This window comes from Thrips palmi, unplaced genomic scaffold (assembly GCF_012932325.1).
Source record: "Thrips palmi isolate BJ-2018 unplaced genomic scaffold, TpBJ-2018v1 HiC_scaffold_17, whole genome shotgun sequence".
Taxonomy (NCBI): domain Eukaryota; kingdom Metazoa; phylum Arthropoda; class Insecta; order Thysanoptera; family Thripidae; genus Thrips; species Thrips palmi.
The window spans coordinates 6,819,894-6,837,112 of NW_023144626.1; the positions used below are offsets into that span (position 1 = coordinate 6,819,894).

Below are 17,219 nucleotides of genomic sequence, written 5' to 3' on the forward strand. Positions count from 1 at the left end.
AGCCGGGCAGGTGTCTCCTTCCACTCATGTGCACACACTAACTAGCAGGGCCCCTCCACTCGCTCTACTCCACTGGCAGGGCCGGCAGGGCACTAGCAGGGTGTTGGCGCGGCGATCGGCTTCGTCTCCGCGCTGCTCCGCGCTGACCAGTCAGTCGTCGTCCACTACTCTAATGGCGGTACGGTTACGATGCGCTCATTATTGCTCGGCCCGTCCGTAACCATAGCAGCGCCGGCCGACTCCGAACAGAGCGTCGTCGCGCCGTCTCGCTCGCACGCACGGGGCTTCGCTAGGCTTCGCTAGGCTTCGCGCACGCGCGCGAGAGAGACGGAGCGCCGGACCATTGTTCGGAGCGAGACTGCAGCGCTGGCGCCGCTGCCGGCCGGCCGCCACGCGCCTCGCACTGCTCGCCACGCGCCGGGGATGTAGGCCGGCCTGCAGACTGACTCTGTCTCTGTCTCTCTCGCACCCACACGGGGTGGCCTGTGAGTGCGAGGGAGACCCCTGGAGGGTGAGGCCGGCGTGGCCATCCTCCCGCCGAGCTCGCGGTGCTGCATGCCGTGCTGCATGCCGTGCTGCATGCCGTGCTGCATGCCGTGCCGGTGCGCAGGGAATGACCAGGACTGACCCCGTCCCGTGGGGCCGCCGTCGGACCGCCTGAACTCCCGGCGGGCTCCGAATCTGGCTAGAGACTTTGCGGCAAAGACAAGTGCCGGTACGGAGGGGTGCACTGTTAAAATTTTTGGTCATCTTATGACCAAAGAATGGGTGACCTATTTGTCACTTGAAATGTCCGTAACGTCCGACCGGTAGGCAAGTCGTCAGACTGCCCGCGCGAGTGGTCGTGAACCAAACAGGAGTGTTGCGCAAGTGGATGGAACCGTATAGGCATCGAGGCCTTCAACTTGAGGGGTTGCGTTTCTCCATTCTACCGGGCCCTGGTCGAGCCCATCAAAATAAACAAACCACACAGAGGTAAAAAGTACTAAAATGTATTTAAATAACAATTAACGACGGTGAAGTGTGTAATGGGACAGATGGGGAGGAATATCACAAAATGAGCTTTTCGCTTCGCTGCCTTTAGGAGGTGATCTTGGCGGGGACGTTGAAGCACAGGATGCGCTCCCCGTTCTGGTTCACCAGAGCCCAGTGCACCAGGACCTTGACCTGCAACACAATCAGTCCCATATAAGTAAACGCAACACGTGGACAGAGACCCACGTTCTGATTGGTCCTTGCCTTGGGGTAGATCTCAAGGATGTCGAACTTGTTCCTGTAGAGGTACTCCTGGCCGGCCTTGAGGGGGCACGACGCCTTGGTGCCGTCGGCCAGGAAGATGCCGCCGCACGCGTTGGTGTTGTCCACGCCGATGAAGGGGAACGGGATGCCCAGGATCTTGGCGTTCACCTCCGTCTTCAGGGTCTTCACCTCAGTGTCTGGAAAGGGAGGCGGAACGCTTGGAAAAATGCGACTTGGAAGCTATCAAGGCTAGCGTCAGCCTGGCACGGGCGCTGATGCAGGGAGATAGTGCCCTAGTGCCCCCCCTCCTTTTCGAATGACACCTAGGACCGCCTGGCAGGTAGGCAAAAAGCCACTTTCTGGACCCGCTTCTGGCGCTCGGCGTGGTGCCGGTGGTGCAGCAGCGCCGCGGCGGTAGGCCTCCCAACGTGCAGCGGGGGCAGCGTGCGCTCCTATTGGCCGACGTTCCGTTCCGTTCCGCGCCGCGACTCGGTACGCGTAGGTACGCGATGCCTTCAGACAATCTTGTTTTGTTGCGCGGATAATACGACAGCACAGTGAGCCGGGCGAGGTTCGTTGGGCCTGGGGAGCCGATGGCTGATGTGAGCCGGCGCTTGTGGGAACCGGGCCTCCGTGCGAGGAGTAGCGTCGTGCTAAAGAAAAGAATAAAGAAAGAACGTGCAAAGCGAATACGCGGAGCCACCGCATAAAGGCCAATATGTACACGCTTTCGTGACGGCTGTGGCACGCTCGCTCGAGACGTGGCCTGCTCTTCTCGTGTCGTGGATTAAGATCAGTGGCGGATCTGGTACCGCCCTGAAGGTAGGCAAAAGGTGTGACATTGCTCCCTCCGAAAAACCACTCTAGAGCCATCCTTCATTACGACGACCCGTGACAGCTGGGTGCGGCAGGGTGCCCTTTCGAGAAAAGAGCAAAAACGCGGAAAAAACTGGGACAAAAAAGAGGTGGAGCACTCTACTAACCTGGGGTGAACTTGAACTCGACGTGGGTGGTGGTCTTGCGCCTGAGGCGGCACGGCGCCTTCACACAGTTGCTGATGGCAATGTTCTCCTTGTCCTTGATGTCCGCGTCGTCGCCGGCCGCAGCCTTGGCCTTCCTCTTGGCAGCTTCGACTGGAAACGAAACAGAGGGACGCAAACCGTGAGTTTACATACAGCACACAACAACGGATCTTCGCGAACAATACGCTACAGTCTCAACGACGCGTGCTTGGTGCCGCTGGAGAACTCTCGCTGGGTGTGCACTGACTTAGCGCCTCTAAGTTCCCACACTTACATGGCGTCGGAAACACTGGATGAAAAAAAAACAAACGATAACTCATTTGCTTGTGGGGTTTTGTCGCGGGGGACACCTCTGGTTTATTAGCCAGTAAAAAAAAGCGCAGTTACAGCCCGACCTCGTGCCTAGCAACAAACGTCCCAGCCATCTTCACCTTCCCGACGTTGTCGACAGTTTGGCAGACATTGACCACAGCTGCCTGATTCCAAAGGTTCGTTTCCATCACTCCACCTTTGTCGCACTCACGGGGTGTCTGGAAGGGGTGCGAGAGAGAACGATCTTTGAGGATCAGACTGGTGTATAATCACTGCCTTACCGGCTCGTGCAGCAACGACCGGGGAGCGAACCCGAAGTCTTCCACGAAGTCATTTGCATACCGGAACCGCAGTCTGCGTGAAGCCGTTTTCCGCTGTGTTCGGCGGAATTGACCATTCCTAGCGCGCTAACCAAGACATAGACTCTGACAGTGTGACACCGTCTTTCGCAGTGTGCCGAACCAACAAAGCACTGTGAGTACAGCTCTCTCGCGTTGCGCGCCTTGCGCCTTCCTTACAGTCCTTGCACGGCCCTCTCGTGGCCCACCCCGGCCCACCCCGGCCCACCCGCAGCCCACCCGAAGCCCGCCCGCGGCCCGCCAGGCCTGGACGGACAGACCGGCTCGGCTCATGCTCGGCCCGCCATGGAAACGTAGGATGCAAACAAGGAGAGCGGGTCCTTCGGAACACCTCGGCACTTTCCCCGAGCCACTACAGTCACCCGTGCTGGGAGTAAAACTGGCTGAAAAAACCACCTTGTCTTGGCCAATTTTGTTATTACAACGCTGTAAACTTCCTAAAAAGGAAAAGTATTGGCAAGCGCCTGCGGGGCTTAGGGTAGGCAACCTTCCCTGGGAGACAGACAGGCGCGTGAAGCGGCGTGCCTACCCGCCACTTCACAGGCGTTCCGGCGGAAAGAACTCTGGACCGCGTCAATCGGTTTCCTCCGGTTTCCTCGCCTTTCCTTCCCAGGGCATCGGGGGTCATTCCCTGGCGTTGCCGTCGGCGGCGGTCCGGCGGGGAACGGACTCTCGATAGGCCAGACGCCGCCTCTATCAAAACAGCGCATCTCGCGTCTTCCTGATCCTCTTCGCGTCCTCAGGCATAATTACCACGGTGCCAAGGTCGATGAAACCGGTCGGAGCGGCGCCGCGCCGCTCCAAGTCCGCCGGCGGCGGGTGCGCGATGACGCCTGCAGTAGAAGACGACCGCCGGCGCACCGCGAGCACCGCGTGCACCGCCAGGTGCAGCGACCGGCGCGCCGCTGCAGGAAGGACGTTCTTCCACCTGGCCGCCGCGCCTTGTCATCGCCCGGCAGACTCATTCCGCGAGTCGTTTTCGTCGCTCTGTCTCTCTCGCACCTATACGGGACGCCCCATGAGTGCGAGAGAGACAGAGCGGCGAAAACGACCCTCGGAATGAGTCTGCTGCCCCCGGCGCCGCCGTTGCCTCCCAGGCACAAACGCCGCGTCCTTGGTCCTCGGTTCGCGACGCGCTGACCGCCGCAACAGACAAAAGCCTGCCCGTCGGCGTGGCGGCGTGGCGTGCAGTGCCCCGCGGCTGCATCCTGCCCTGTGCACGTGTGCGTGTGACTCAGAATTTCGCAGCGCAGCGGCCAGAGCACGCCAGTCTTAGCCTCAGCGCTATTCGTTACTCGGACTCTCCTCTCTCTCTCGCACCCCGGCGGGATTCCCCATGAGTGCGAGAGAGACAGAGCACTGGTTCACGCATGGCGAGCGCACTTTAGCTGGAGCGTGCGTGGCAATCGCGCTGTCTCACTGATTCGAGTGGCAAAATGAATGACAGTGCAGAGGTGGATGACCACGCCCGTGCAGCAGTCATTCCTCACACAAGGGTCATCACCACGAGTGCGCCGCTGCCTCGCTGGCTCCCACTGGCTCCAGCGCCAGGAGTGTACCAGTGTACCGCTCACGCCGCGCGGCCGCGAGGTCGCCGAGTCGCCGAGTCGCACGGATCAGAGCGACAAAGACGAGACAAAGGCGTCATCAACGGAGCGACACTAAGACCCCGGTCACGTGCGTCATCTCACGCTGCGGTCAAAGAGAGGCGGTTGCAGCATGAGAAAGGCGCGACACGTCACACACATGTGCCACCTGTGTGTGTCTGTGTGTGTGTGCGCGCGCGCGCGTGTGTGTATAAGGGGAGTAACGTTTGAATCTTACGGATATCTTTGGTGCAAATTTCGTATTCTTAACTATTTAACATGCTGCAGTGGGCTGAGTGGCACATTCGATCTTATGCTTTTCGAATAGACGTTTCGCGAACGACCTTGGAACGAGGCGGTGAAACCAAAATCTGAGGCCCAACCCGTTTCTTGGCGCGATCCGACGTCATGGAGTGATTTTCCGTTCACAGTCCAGTCAGGAGAGGATAATCTCACCGCCGACTAATGACTCGTTCGCCGCGCCGCCTGACGCTGCCCGCACTGCTAGATAAACGGTTTGAAATCTATAAAAATCTAGCTGAGAAAGTGTTTTGTGGCGGGCCCCGCATCGCGCCACGCGACTTCCGGAAACAACTGGTTGTGCTACCCCCGCGGTGCGACCGGTGTCGGTGGTCGACAGAGATGCAGCTGCTAAGAACACCGGTAGCGAGAGTCGGTTCGCGCCAGCCAGCACAGTCAAATGGCGTTCAAACGCAATCGATATGTGGATCCCCAATTAAACCTTTCCTGATCTCTTGGAGTCATTCGAACCCAACCTTGTGTTCTCTCTGTGAACGTGGTGGTCAAATTAGCTTCAACGCACTCGAAAGCTTCCTTGCAATTGCCCAGCTGCGCAGCTCGGCACTGCCAGGAGAACAAGTTTTCGGCCGAAAAGTGGAGCCACCATCCGCCTCGAATTAACTCAGGGAAGCCAGAACGCTCGGAACGAGCCGCACCAGTCGGATTGGTGGGAAAATACCAACCACGAAGGGAGTGAATTGCAAACGGTAGGCAAGAGAGTTGTAGAAAAATTTCAAAAACTTTTCTTTCTTTGCTACGCACGACACCTATCAAACCACACTACTCCTGTTCAATTTCAGGTCTCTGAACTCACCTCCGCAGATCTCCACCTCCACGGGGGCGGGCTTGGCCTGCTCGGCGGCCGCCGCCACCTGGACGGCCAGGACGGCGGCGAGGGCGGCGAGGGCGAACACGGCGAGGGCGTTCATGGTGTGTGCGCGGCTAGTCTTGCTCGGCGAGACGACTGCGGACGACTGACTTGCACGTCGTGATTCTGGACCGATGGGTTTCTCCTTCCCTTGCCTTGCCGGGCTGGGCTGCGAGCTCGCCGTCAAGAAGAAGTGGGGCCGCTGCGGGAAAGGGGGGGGGGCGGTTCTGTGGCACCGCTACACTGCTGGGCCGCTAAGCCGCGTTGCCGTGCTCTGGGTTCTGGGCAATGCGAGTGTCGTCTGCTCGGAGGACCCACGACACGCGCTGCAGATTGAGCTACAGCAGAAAAAAAAAACAGAAAAATAAAATGTGTTTATATATACGTAGCAATATACAAAAATTCTAGTCGGAGATAAACCACTCCCAAAGAAGTAGTTTCTTGAATCGATCTCGATTATACACTTGTAATTTTTAAAGCCTCATCTTCATCCCTAATTGTGCGATGGACACGGCCACGGTGCCGAGTTTGTAAAGCCTCATCCCCAATCGCACTGGTCTTATTATTTTAAACGAAGTCTCGTTTTGCGTGAGGCAAAGTGAGGTGCACCAGCACACGGGTAACTGGACAACCGGTACAGGCAGGAGCATGCAGGAGCAGCACGCCGGTAACTTTTGCTTTTTAAACGCAGTCTCGCGTCTCCGGGGGGAACGACACATGCAGCGTACATGCAGCAGGCAGAGAGGAAGCTGGCAGTAAAGTGGCCTCTGGGACAGAGGGTCTCAGAAACGCGGCCCGGCTAGAGGGCCTAAAGGGAGGAGACTGCACCCATGGAGTCACGCAGAAAGTGGATGCGTCTTTTCTAGTGCACATTCCTTCATGAATGCAGTCAAAGCCGGGCAACTGAATGGAAGACAAACAGTGTTCCACGGCCCTCCACCGCTGCTTACCTGACTCACTGACGCCGGACAGCGGAACAGCGACTTCAGCTCGACGTGCACGGTGCGACTGCTGGACTTGCGGTGTGGCTGTCCTGCGGCGGGTGGGCCACGTTTATAAAGATGTCTCTGTGTCGCTGGCGGCGGGGGCCATACACCCCCCCCCCTCAACGTGTGATTTGTAGGCAGGGCACGTGCATTTGGGCCGTCTCGGCGGGAGGGTCCAGGAGAGGGCGGAAGGAGGAAGCGACGTCGAAGACCAAGGACCGCCAAGACGCAAAGCGATTGGCTGCATCCCGATCATCCCGGTCTTTGGCTTGCGGCTCGCAGTGCCACCACACTGGTATGACAGAGGCAGGTTGCTCGGTGTCCTTGCCCTCTGAAGGGAAAAACTTGTTTTGAAACTGCGCGCGATGAGCCCTGCGTTAGCAAGGCAGCACAACACAGAGGGCGCGTGTTGTCGATAAAGCAGGTCTCTTATTTCCTTTCCGTCCTTTTTTTTGGCCACTCCCGCCCGACGGGCCGACGGGCGTGCCTTACTTAGCCCGGGTGCGTCGGTCCCAGCCGTCCCCATGTTGACAAGCAATGAAAGGCGTGTCGGGTGTACGTACACGCAGTGCAAAGCGTAAAGGCCGATCCCGCCTTCCGCCCGCAGCTGTCTTTGTCTATGAAAGTGAGAGGGGAGCAATCCTTCCTTGCATTTAGGTAGGCGGGCGGCGGAAACGTCTCTCGGAATCCGTCCACTGGCGGTGTCCCCGCAGCTGGAGCGCCTGTGAGATAGGCCGACGACCCGTCCCGCGTCACATCGGCGTGGCGACGGTGGCCTGCCTTGCCCCTGCGACAACAGGAGGCAAGGTAGGCCGCTATTCTGACGCCGGTGTGCTGCGTGATGGGGTGGGGGCATTATTCAAAAAAACTTGCGAAAAATTATTTTCATTTTCTGCGCGGGTCTCTATTATTGGAAGGGAGTGGTTCATTTAAATTGGGACTGGGCGCAGTGACCCGACAACTGTGTTTTTATAGAGCTAACATTCTGCGAAAACCGTGAGTACATCGTGCGTGGACGCTGAGACGAGAGACAGACGGGAATTTTAAAAAAACAATTGAAAGACATCGGTGGACGAACACATTTTTATTTCATTCTTCACATCAAGAGGTCGACGACGGTTGGTAAATTCTATAGTTGTATTTCATAAGAATGTGGTACAAACATAAGTGAAGATGTCTGCTGCGGTACTTTGATGACCCATACTTTTTGTCAGACAAGACATGCCTTAATGCCTTTTGCACATCATTCCTGATAATTTTTAAAAAATATTAAAACTCCAAATACATGGGTTGGACTTAGCAAGGCACTGGAACCAGACTAAATGTTACCTGGGGTAAATGAGAAGCTGTATTACTTGTCTAATTTCTTCAACCGTAAAGCCTGAATCCTGTAGAAATTTTAAAGTTCTTGAAGCTCTTATCGTAGATTCTTTGCTTCCCCAAGGCACACGGTTAAGTTCACTTTCAGCAAAGTCTTGTTCTAAATCAAGTGAGATTGCCACAAAACTTGCTAATCTGCCACGTTTTCTACCACGTAGGCTCTCTTCTTTCTTTATGTCCTCTTCATCATCATCTTCTTCATCAACATCATTACTGGTTTAAAAGAAAAATACACATGTATTCAGTATGTTTCAAACGATAACAATTAAAGAAAAGTAATTCCCAATATTCTTCAGCACCTGGTAACATAAGGGTCATGTCTACATGGTTTATATTCCAGCTGAATTTTTTTGTTGAGAAACCACTGTTTCATTTCCTGCCGCCATGGTTCAACGGTTTCCGTAGAAACTTTGATGAAAGGATTCTTTCTTTTCTTTATGAGATGTTGCAAATAGTTCCAAGATTTATCTTTTGAACTATCTTTGAGATATTTTGATTTATAAAGCAATGACAAAATATTTATATCTAAACTTGTTGAGGGCACTAAAACTTTCTGAAATGTTGCCTCTAAAACATCCGGATCAACTAAAAAGTGTCCAGTTTCCTTTGTGTTGATTATATCATGCTTGCAAACTTGCCTATTCTGGGAGAAAAAAAAACTATAAGTATTATCACTTTCAACAGCACAGTTTTGCAAAGAATCTGCAGCACATAAACTAAAATATCAAAATACCATTAGGATGAAGAAAATTGCCTTATAATCTTCATGGTCAACAAAGGCTACATTAGGATCCTTACGTAGAAGATGAGTTAAGCTGACTGGCAAATCATACATCTTTTCAAAGTCACACAGTTGTTTTAAATTATAAGGGTTTGCAAAGCAAAGAAGTGATGGATGGTTACGAATCTGAAATTTATCACACAGTGAAATAATTATATTCAAACTTATTTAACTGCTGGAGAATTCCTTGAAATGAAATCTTACCCATCGCCAACCTAAACCAAGGCTCTTAAAAAGTTCAATGTTCCTAAGAGCAAACTTCAGACAGGCATGCCTATACCGATGCCAAGGAGGGAAAGCATAACCAAATGAGGACTGCATACAATGACTAAGAGTTTGAAAATGAACCAGCTGGTAGGTGCCGTCTGGGTCCACATGTGATGGATATGGACCATCAAAATTTATACTTGCCATTAAGGTGTCAATTACATTGACATCACTTGATAAAATTTCTGCCTCTTTTAAAACTGGTATGGTAGTCTTGACAATTAAATCAAAACTGAAAAACAGAAACACAGTCTACAATGAATGAAAGCTCACTGCACTACATAGTACCTGAAAATAACATTCATCAAGTAGGAAAAGACAGTGCAGAAAATTTTTATGAACATACTGTAGTATATATAGATCTGTATTTTAGTCCTGCCATTCAAATTTTCATTAGATTTTTGTAATTTAAAGCTGATATCAGCTAATAAAGCAAAAGAGATTGAAACGAAAATGTAGCAATCAACAAGATACTTACTTAGTTACTGTTGTAAGACTTGTCTTAAGGCCTCCCTCAGCACAAAAATTCAGACGGTGTTCTATATAATTGAAGGGCAAAATGGAAACGTGTGGGTTCTTAATAATATCATTTGGGCTGACACCAAGCTCCTGAAACAGCAGTACAAACATTAATTTACAGAAAACATGAAAAGGCAGCAAACAGATATTTTACAACTGTGCTTTTAACCTGCAGCCGCAGAGCAGTTTCCTCAGTATAGTTGGAATGATGCCTCAGATCTAAAGGGAAAAAATAGTGGCATGAGAGTAAGAACGTTCTGTCAAAACACTCAGATGACACACTGCCTTCGTTTCTATTACAAAAAAAAAGGTTCCTTAATTCTTTTGTCAGAGACTACAAGCAAGCTGTCTCATACCATTTACACTGCATTACAGGTATTTTAAAATGCTGTGCAATGTACCATCTGCAAGATAAACACAATGTTGTATAACCAAAAAAAGGAAAAAAACTGACCTAACAACAGCTTGAAAGATAGTGACGAGGCAGATTTAAATAAGCAGCAACGACCTGCTCTGCTGGCGCACGTAATTCTGCTGACTAAACATGCCATGCCTCTAAATTCGTCTCGGTGGTGGCACAAAATCAAGCATAAACATAACCTTGCCAGCAGACCACAAGCAGGACGCCGCTCGACCGACAGTACGAATAATGTGATGAAGATTATTCGCAGTTCCGACTGACTGGGTCACGTTTTGAAGAAGGCTGTGAACTTGCGTGCGGGAGAGGAGAGGAGAGGGGGGAGGCAGCAGACGGACAACGACGGCAAGAGAATTTTTGAGTAAGTGTGCAACTGGCTCTGGTAATTTTGTTTTGGATCTTTCATTGCCCTTTCTATGAGTTGATTACGTGTCTGCACTGCCTCATGCTTGTCGGAATACTGTGTCCGTCTCCAGGAAGGTGTCGCCATGTCTGCTCTGCGTTTGATTCGGCCACTCGGTCGAAGTCTGCGATGTCAACCTTCAGAACAACTTCTTGGCCGAAATGTGAATGTTTCGCGAGTGCTCTGTGCATTCATCACAAGCAAAGCCAACATGGGTGCATACCAACGCCCTGCCCCATTCCCATACAAGGAGAAAAAGTACAACTACTGGCACCAATACTTTGACCGCACGGTCGACCGTTTCGATGAAAACACCAAGGTTCTGGTGGTGGATGGGCCCATTGGTGCAGGCAAGACGACGTTTGCTAAGCAGCTTGCCGCCGATCTTGACATGCTGTACGTGCCGGAAGCTGATTTCGACATGTTTTACTTAAATGCGTACGGTGCAGATTTGCGCTCCCTCAATAGCAAGCTTTCACCAAATGCTCAGTTTGTTGACGTGAAGGAGTTCTATCGCAATCCTAAACACGTCAACTCAGGAGTAATGCAAGTTCAGATGCAAGAAATCAGATTTGATCAATACATTGATGCTCTAGCTCATTTGCTCAACACAGGTGTGTTTAAATGTTATGTTCTCAACACTGTTTCATGACTTAAAATGATCCGAGTTTCTCACAGACACCTATGATTTTAGGCCAGGGTGTTGTGTTGGATCGATCCATCTACAGTGACTTTGTTTTCATGGAAGCCATGTATGAATCTGGGTATATGACCAAACAAAGTAAGTAATAAGTAACTGCTGAACCTAAATTCAGAAGTTGAAGAGGTGACATTAATTATTTATTAAAATTGCAGTTAAAGCCTATTATGAAGAACAGTATAAAAGCATGAAAATTATGCTGAAACAACCTCACCTTGTTATTTATTTGGATGTACCTGTAAGTATTGTTCAGAAACGTATCAAGGAGAGGAATCGTGATTGGGAAGTGAATTCGTCCGTTCTTACGGAGAAGTACCTGGGCGCTATTGATAGAGTTTACAAAGAGAAGTTCTTGAAAGAGATGAGGTAAGTCAGGATGTTTTATTGAGGACTTTGTATCATGGGATTCTTGTTGTCTGAACCTTCCTATTCATTGTTGAACAGTCTTAAATCAGAAGTGCTTGTCTATGACTGGTCAAACTTTGGTGATGTGGAAGTTGTAGTTGAGGATATTGAGAGGCTTGACATGTCAGAATCACCTTATGAGAAGAGGTTTGAAGATTGGAAAGTTCAAAAGGACCGAGAATTTGCATACATGCGATGGGAGTAAGTGTTGAGTGTGTGCTACTTCTATTTGCACTGTATTGCAGTGGAACCTCTATTTCAACCCTCAACTTTTCAAAATCTTTCTAATTGTGTGAATTTTCCATTCAAGGTACACCAATAACAAGGAAGCTCTCAAGGATCAAGCTGAACCTGGTTACCTTTTCCCTGAGATGATGTTTACCAGCGATGAAGCATCACAAGTACTGGCTCTTATGAAGGGGGTATGTATCCATTTTCCTCAAAAAGTTTGTTTTCAGTCTTTTCAATTTTCTAATTTTTCTTCTAATTTTCTTGTAGCTTCCTGGAGGCAAGTATACGGAAGGATACGATCCTAGAGCAGGTGATAGTGTGCTATTTAAATTGAAATAAATAGGCGGAGGCTGAGTGGTGACATTTCAAACAAGGTCTGGGCCTTGGGACGCCATTGTCAATATTGTAAGGTTCCGCTTTGTACATACGATAATGTTATTAAATACATACATCTGGACTTGTGAAGTTATTTTCTATTCCCTTTTTAAAATTATGGGCATTTAGGAAGAATGCCTCAAACCCGTCTGCAAAATTACTTTATTCAATATGATGTACAAAATGTTTAACATATGTAACCCAATAATTTTCAGAACGATAAGAAAACAAATACTGTGTTAAAACCACTGGCAAGTCGGGGTTTAGTATTAATTTTAAATTTCTATTAGGATGGGTTAGTGTGATCATTTCTTCTAATCTGGAATACACGTAACAAATTTAAGGAGGTTGTAATCATTGCCTCAAATATAAATGGGAAAAACATAAGCAGTCCAACTTTGTGTTCTGAGACCAATTTGATGTTGTTCAATTTGAGAATCAGGGTAGTCTGATAAGATTGCCATATACAGCTGATAAAAGGCATGAATGAATTTGAAAAAGCAAATCAAATAAAACAAATCCATTGAAACCCATATTACACTTTATTCTACACATTGTAAGTAAAAGTAAGCAATTTCCTCAAGTCTGCTAGGAATTTTTGAAAGACAGTAAATGTAAATATTAAGATAAGGAAAAATGAAATAGCAACTAGGAAAAAAAATAACTTAGTAAAGATATTAAAACACCATAGTATTGAACATAGAAATTCAAACAATGACAGACTTGAGCAAAGCGTTACTGTTTTTGTCAATTACAAAACAGAAATATATGACTAGACTTGGAAGCACAACCAGTGCTGTATCATGACACCTAGAAAAGAGGAAGACGAGAAGGTGCTAAGTTGCATTATGATGCCAGGTGACTAATTGAGAGAACACTACAGTACCTGTTATTTGTGTTTAGAGGTAAGTAATGGTGTCCGTTCTGCTGGTCGGTCGCCACCTGTTTGACCAGGAACAGCTCCTGATGACCCTGGCGCGGGTCCTTCTTCACAAATTCCTGCCATTTCGTGATGGGGTCGTTGCCAGAGAGCTCTACTTGCACTTTCTCTTTCTTGATATCCTCCTCTTCGGCGAAGCTAGAATAGTTAAAGAAATAAGAATAATATTAGCTTACTATGCTTTGCCTTTATAAAGTAGAAGCCTATTTTCTCTTAATCTCTTGAGACATACATGGCCATGGTGAACTTCATGAAGTAACAGGGTACTAAGACTCATGTCTGTTGCAATGTGTTCACCTTCTGCTGCTTCTGAGGCAAAACCAGAACCCACACCAGAACCAAAGACAGATCGTCCTAGTGAAACAGCTGGGGGCACTACTCTGTGTAAGCTGGAATTCAAAAAGAGAACAGAAGATAGTGACTAGTTGATGACAAAAGAAAGAACAGTAAGGGATTCTGTGAGTACCTTAATTGAAATGGTCCTTCAGCTCGACTTAGACCCCCTCGCATCGCCATTGGCATTCCTTCTCCAGCCATCTGGGAAGAATTGGGCGATTGGGGATCTGGGGCTTGACTTCTACGAAGGAAACTTGAAAGCATAATGCTTGTCTATTTTTTTTTAATTTTTTTTTTTTTTGGGGGGGGGGGATAAACAATAATTATATTAGTAGAATGTGGCAAAAAATTGATTTATCTTCAAAAAATTCACTGCAGCTTACTATATTACCTCTGGACCAAGTGATGAACCCGAATGAATTTGTGCTGCATAGGCAGAGTATGCGGCAAATGGAGGGTATGCAGGCCCACTCTCACCTGTAGCATCCCTCTTGGCTTGATGCCTCAGGGCATCAACAAAACTTTCAGCATCTGGTGGAGGTTGCCAATGTGGGTTTGTCATGGTGAAATGTACTAGTGACAGTTCTGTTTTTCCATCCTCAGCCTGAAAATAATATGGCCATGAAAAATATTTCAAAAGCAACTAAGTTGATTGTAATTCTCAGTCCATATATCATTGTCATACAAACCTGAGTGTACTGGTTGGACGAACAAGGCACAGCTTGTTCCCCAATACTAGATGGCATAACGAAAGCCGGAGTCCCAGTCGAGCTCGGCTTGTGGTTTCCATTGCCACTAGTGTGCCAGGTTGGATTACCATGCCGCCTCACATCCATTTGGGCAAATGAACAAACATCTCCCACCCCCACAACCTCTACAGTGAAGTTGCGATAAAAATCAACAAATTCAAGAGCTCTCGGACGAGTGTGGAACCACAAAACAAAAGGAGTTATTATAGGAGACAAAAGTTCTTCCAACAGATGTACCTGCAAACAAGTCATTGTAAGCAAAGTGGGCAAGGAGAGCAATATTTTCCATGACTACTGAGCTACTTACAGCTCGATATGGAAAAAGTTGAGAAAACTTGTCTCTCACACTATTCTTGTGAGCTTTTCCACGCCAGTCATCCGGCAAGTAATGAACATGGGCAAGAACTGCTGTCATGAGAGTTTCAGGACACCAGACAATATTTTCATCTGGTATTAATGCACGACATGCTGCCACAACAGCCGTCAGACAGGTAATTATAGTGATAACATGTTCAACTGTCAGTGTGTCTTCATCAATGACACTCAGAAGTACCAATACAGCAAGAAAAGCTCCAGCCACAAATAGTACGTTCTTTGCAATGACTGTCATCAAAGGTGAGGTGAAAATATTCATGTACTTAGATGCAGGACTGTAAGCTCTGTTTAGACGGGCATTGAGCTCGTGATCTAGTTCATTGAAGTGTCGCAAGTAAAGGCGACCATACTGGGACCAACAGCGAGATCCGAGACTGCCCGGCTCACGTTTGATAATCTGCAACAGGCACACATGCCTTGTAAATCAGGTTTCATTGTGGCCAAATGGAATGCCAGTGTATTGAGGACTTACCTCTGCATAGGTGAAAAAGCTGTATAAGATTTGCCATAGTAATATGAGAGGACAAAGTATCAAATTTGCAATGGCTAACCACATAATGTGCTTGCTCAATGCAGCGGCTAGTTCATGACGTTTAGCAGACTTTCTGTAGTCCTCTTTGAGATGCCAACTGTTTTCAAAGGGCGCCCATGGACCCCCTATGAAATATTTTAAGAATGTATTAAATGAAGAAGTTTTAGAACTATGAATGAGTTGAACAAAAGCATATCACACCCAATAACATCAAAGTACTCACAGAATAGCAGTAACTCGAGGTTGTATTTAAGACCATGTGTCAAGAACACCACTTCACCCAGAAGGGGAACTTGCAATCTTGGTGGCAAGAGTGACTTGTTTACCATAGCTACCATATAGTTCTTAAACCTAAAATATTAAGACAGTCATTTAAACAAATGTATTTTAAGAGGAACTTTTTCAGTCATCAAGGGCAGATACACAGTAGTGAAAGATATGATATTACCTCAGTATTCGATGGTATATGTCTAGTTCTGAGAGATCAGTTTTGTGAATGCACATTTGCTGCTCCTTTTGTACTTCCCTTACTCGTCTTTGAACTTCATGCCAAGTCAAATTGTCCAATTCACTCTGAAATAGATAGAAATAGTTATGAGTTAAGTTCCAAGACAGTCAAAATATATCCAAATGATAACAATAATGAAGTGTCTCAACATACATCACTTATTTTAAGGGCAGTATTGAAGAAACACTTAAGGTCCCAAAATTGAAAAATGTGGCAAACTACTTTAAAAACACGTAACAGCCAGAATATTAAGGCAACACAGAGACATGCCCAGGTTGTAAAACTGAATGATGATACACATTGGGCAGTTGGAATAACAGCATCCGCAAGAGACACTTTGTGAGTCGCATTTGCAATATACTGATCCCTGCAACAAAAAAACAGATAATTTGTAAAGTAAACTTTTATTAATAAAGAGTGGCCATTAACTATCAGCAGAAGTCACTGTGAACACAAACCTAAATAATACAGGATAATTAACACAGTTTGCCAGGAAGGATGAAAACACAACAACAAAAACAAACTGAAAGAGCTCTAGCACTTCTTGAAGCATCATACACGCAAATCCATGTTTCTGATGATAATGATACATGCGTGTAAAGAAAGCATCCAGGTCTTCCATATGATTCCATCGTGCTAGAAAGAAAGTATAGAAGTGTTGGTTAAAACCAAACTAGAATCAGCTAATGTTTCAATTGTACAAAAGAAATAAAATAAGAATACCTCTGCTACTTTCAGGTACAACATGTATCATAACTCCACTATCATGAGGTGTTTCTTCTACATCACCTAATTCACTTCCAAAAGCCTGCAGGGGCTGATAGCTTGCTTCCAAAGTGGTGGTCATGGTGAAGTTCTAAAAATGAAAATAAAGAGTCAGCAAAACAAACCACATACTTTACAGGTCACAGCTGCACTATCCATACGTTAGTATATTTTAAAAACACGACTCTAGAGCACTAACTTAAAAAATTTTAAGAGTTTACATAGATGATTATAGATGCATGAAGCTAGGCACCAATTTCCTTTGTTCTAGCTGAGTAGACTGGGACAATACAAGGAAGAATACACACTTAACACTAACACTTTTGACTTGTAGGCTGTTAAAGCAGATGTCTGAGCCTTTGAATGAGTAGAAATAGAGAGCAATTTCAATTTTTGACTTCAAAAAGGTTCTAAAAAGTCAAAACTACCATCACCACTTCTAGTGTAATTTTGTCACTCAAAAGTAAACACTCCGAGTGCGACATTCTTTATTTTACGTTCAGTCGGAGATCTTTCAGAATCTTTGCAAATCAGTAAATCTCACGACATGAAAAGACATGAAGGGACCATAAATGCCTTATTTCGCAACAACTGCTGACAGCTGATTTTCGTAAACACAAAGTCTACCACTAACCTTGAAATGATAGTGCAACAACAAAGACGTACCTCTTTTAAAAATTATTGGAAGATCCTATACACAACGATGCTATTTACAATTTCGTAACTACATATCACACATTTGTTTGTCTTAATCGTTCTCATTCCCTACGATTTCTGCTGAGTCTCGATAACAAGGACCCTGCCAAGAGTCGCCATGTTGCTTCTGATGATGTTTTTATTTTTGTTTGTTTTGTTTCTGTTTA

At 47.4% G+C, this 17,219-nt stretch overlaps 4 protein-coding genes across 5 annotated transcripts; 1 reads left to right on the plus strand and 3 right to left on the minus strand.

Moving 5' to 3' along the window:
- Nucleotides 1-976: 976 nt before the first annotated feature.
- Nucleotides 977-6,733, minus strand: LOC117644138 (NPC intracellular cholesterol transporter 2 homolog a). The gene is made up of 5 exons (XM_034383380.1): nucleotides 6,637-6,733; nucleotides 5,633-6,024; nucleotides 2,223-2,372; nucleotides 1,240-1,436; nucleotides 977-1,167 (listed from the first exon to the last, which is right to left on the minus strand). Exons 2-5 carry the CDS (start codon nucleotides 5,745-5,747, stop codon nucleotides 1,081-1,083), a joined length of 549 nt encoding a protein of 182 aa, XP_034239271.1. The 5' UTR covers nucleotides 5,748-6,024; nucleotides 6,637-6,733; the 3' UTR covers nucleotides 977-1,080.
- A 1,004-nt stretch (nucleotides 6,734-7,737) lies between these two features.
- LOC117644134 lies at nucleotides 7,738-10,298 on the minus strand. Its single transcript, XM_034383374.1, has 8 exons — nucleotides 10,074-10,298; nucleotides 9,789-9,838; nucleotides 9,579-9,709; nucleotides 9,038-9,332; nucleotides 8,786-8,959; nucleotides 8,352-8,695; nucleotides 8,002-8,265; nucleotides 7,738-7,921 (listed from the first exon to the last, which is right to left on the minus strand). Exons 1-8 carry the CDS (start codon nucleotides 10,168-10,170, stop codon nucleotides 7,774-7,776), a joined length of 1,503 nt encoding a protein of 500 aa, XP_034239265.1. The 5' UTR covers nucleotides 10,171-10,298; the 3' UTR covers nucleotides 7,738-7,773.
- LOC117644135 (NADH dehydrogenase [ubiquinone] 1 alpha subcomplex subunit 10, mitochondrial) lies at nucleotides 10,285-12,230 on the plus strand. Of its 2 annotated transcripts, none has more exons than XM_034383375.1 (7): nucleotides 10,285-10,398; nucleotides 10,514-11,054; nucleotides 11,135-11,221; nucleotides 11,296-11,506; nucleotides 11,585-11,746; nucleotides 11,856-11,967; nucleotides 12,044-12,167. In XM_034383375.1, the coding sequence occupies exons 2-7, from the start codon at nucleotides 10,526-10,528 to the stop codon at nucleotides 12,113-12,115; spliced, it is 1,173 nt and encodes a 390-aa protein (XP_034239266.1). In that variant the 5' UTR covers nucleotides 10,285-10,398; nucleotides 10,514-10,525; the 3' UTR covers nucleotides 12,116-12,167. The 2 variants fall into 2 exon arrangements, with proteins under 2 accessions (XP_034239266.1, XP_034239267.1); XM_034383376.1 differs by having other exon boundaries at nucleotides 10,343-10,419; nucleotides 12,044-12,230.
- Nucleotides 12,231-12,674: 444 nt separating this feature from the next.
- On the minus strand, nucleotides 12,675-17,178 carry LOC117644133 (autophagy-related protein 9A). Its single transcript, XM_034383373.1, has 14 exons — nucleotides 17,023-17,178; nucleotides 16,315-16,447; nucleotides 16,050-16,227; nucleotides 15,745-15,958; nucleotides 15,532-15,656; nucleotides 15,307-15,434; nucleotides 15,024-15,208; nucleotides 14,484-14,948; nucleotides 14,117-14,413; nucleotides 13,819-14,031; nucleotides 13,558-13,700; nucleotides 13,324-13,480; nucleotides 13,038-13,229; nucleotides 12,675-12,961 (listed from the first exon to the last, which is right to left on the minus strand). Exons 2-13 carry the CDS (start codon nucleotides 16,436-16,438, stop codon nucleotides 13,041-13,043), a joined length of 2,418 nt encoding a protein of 805 aa, XP_034239264.1. The 5' UTR covers nucleotides 16,439-16,447; nucleotides 17,023-17,178; the 3' UTR covers nucleotides 12,675-12,961; nucleotides 13,038-13,040.
- Nucleotides 17,179-17,219: the final 41 nt, after the last annotated feature.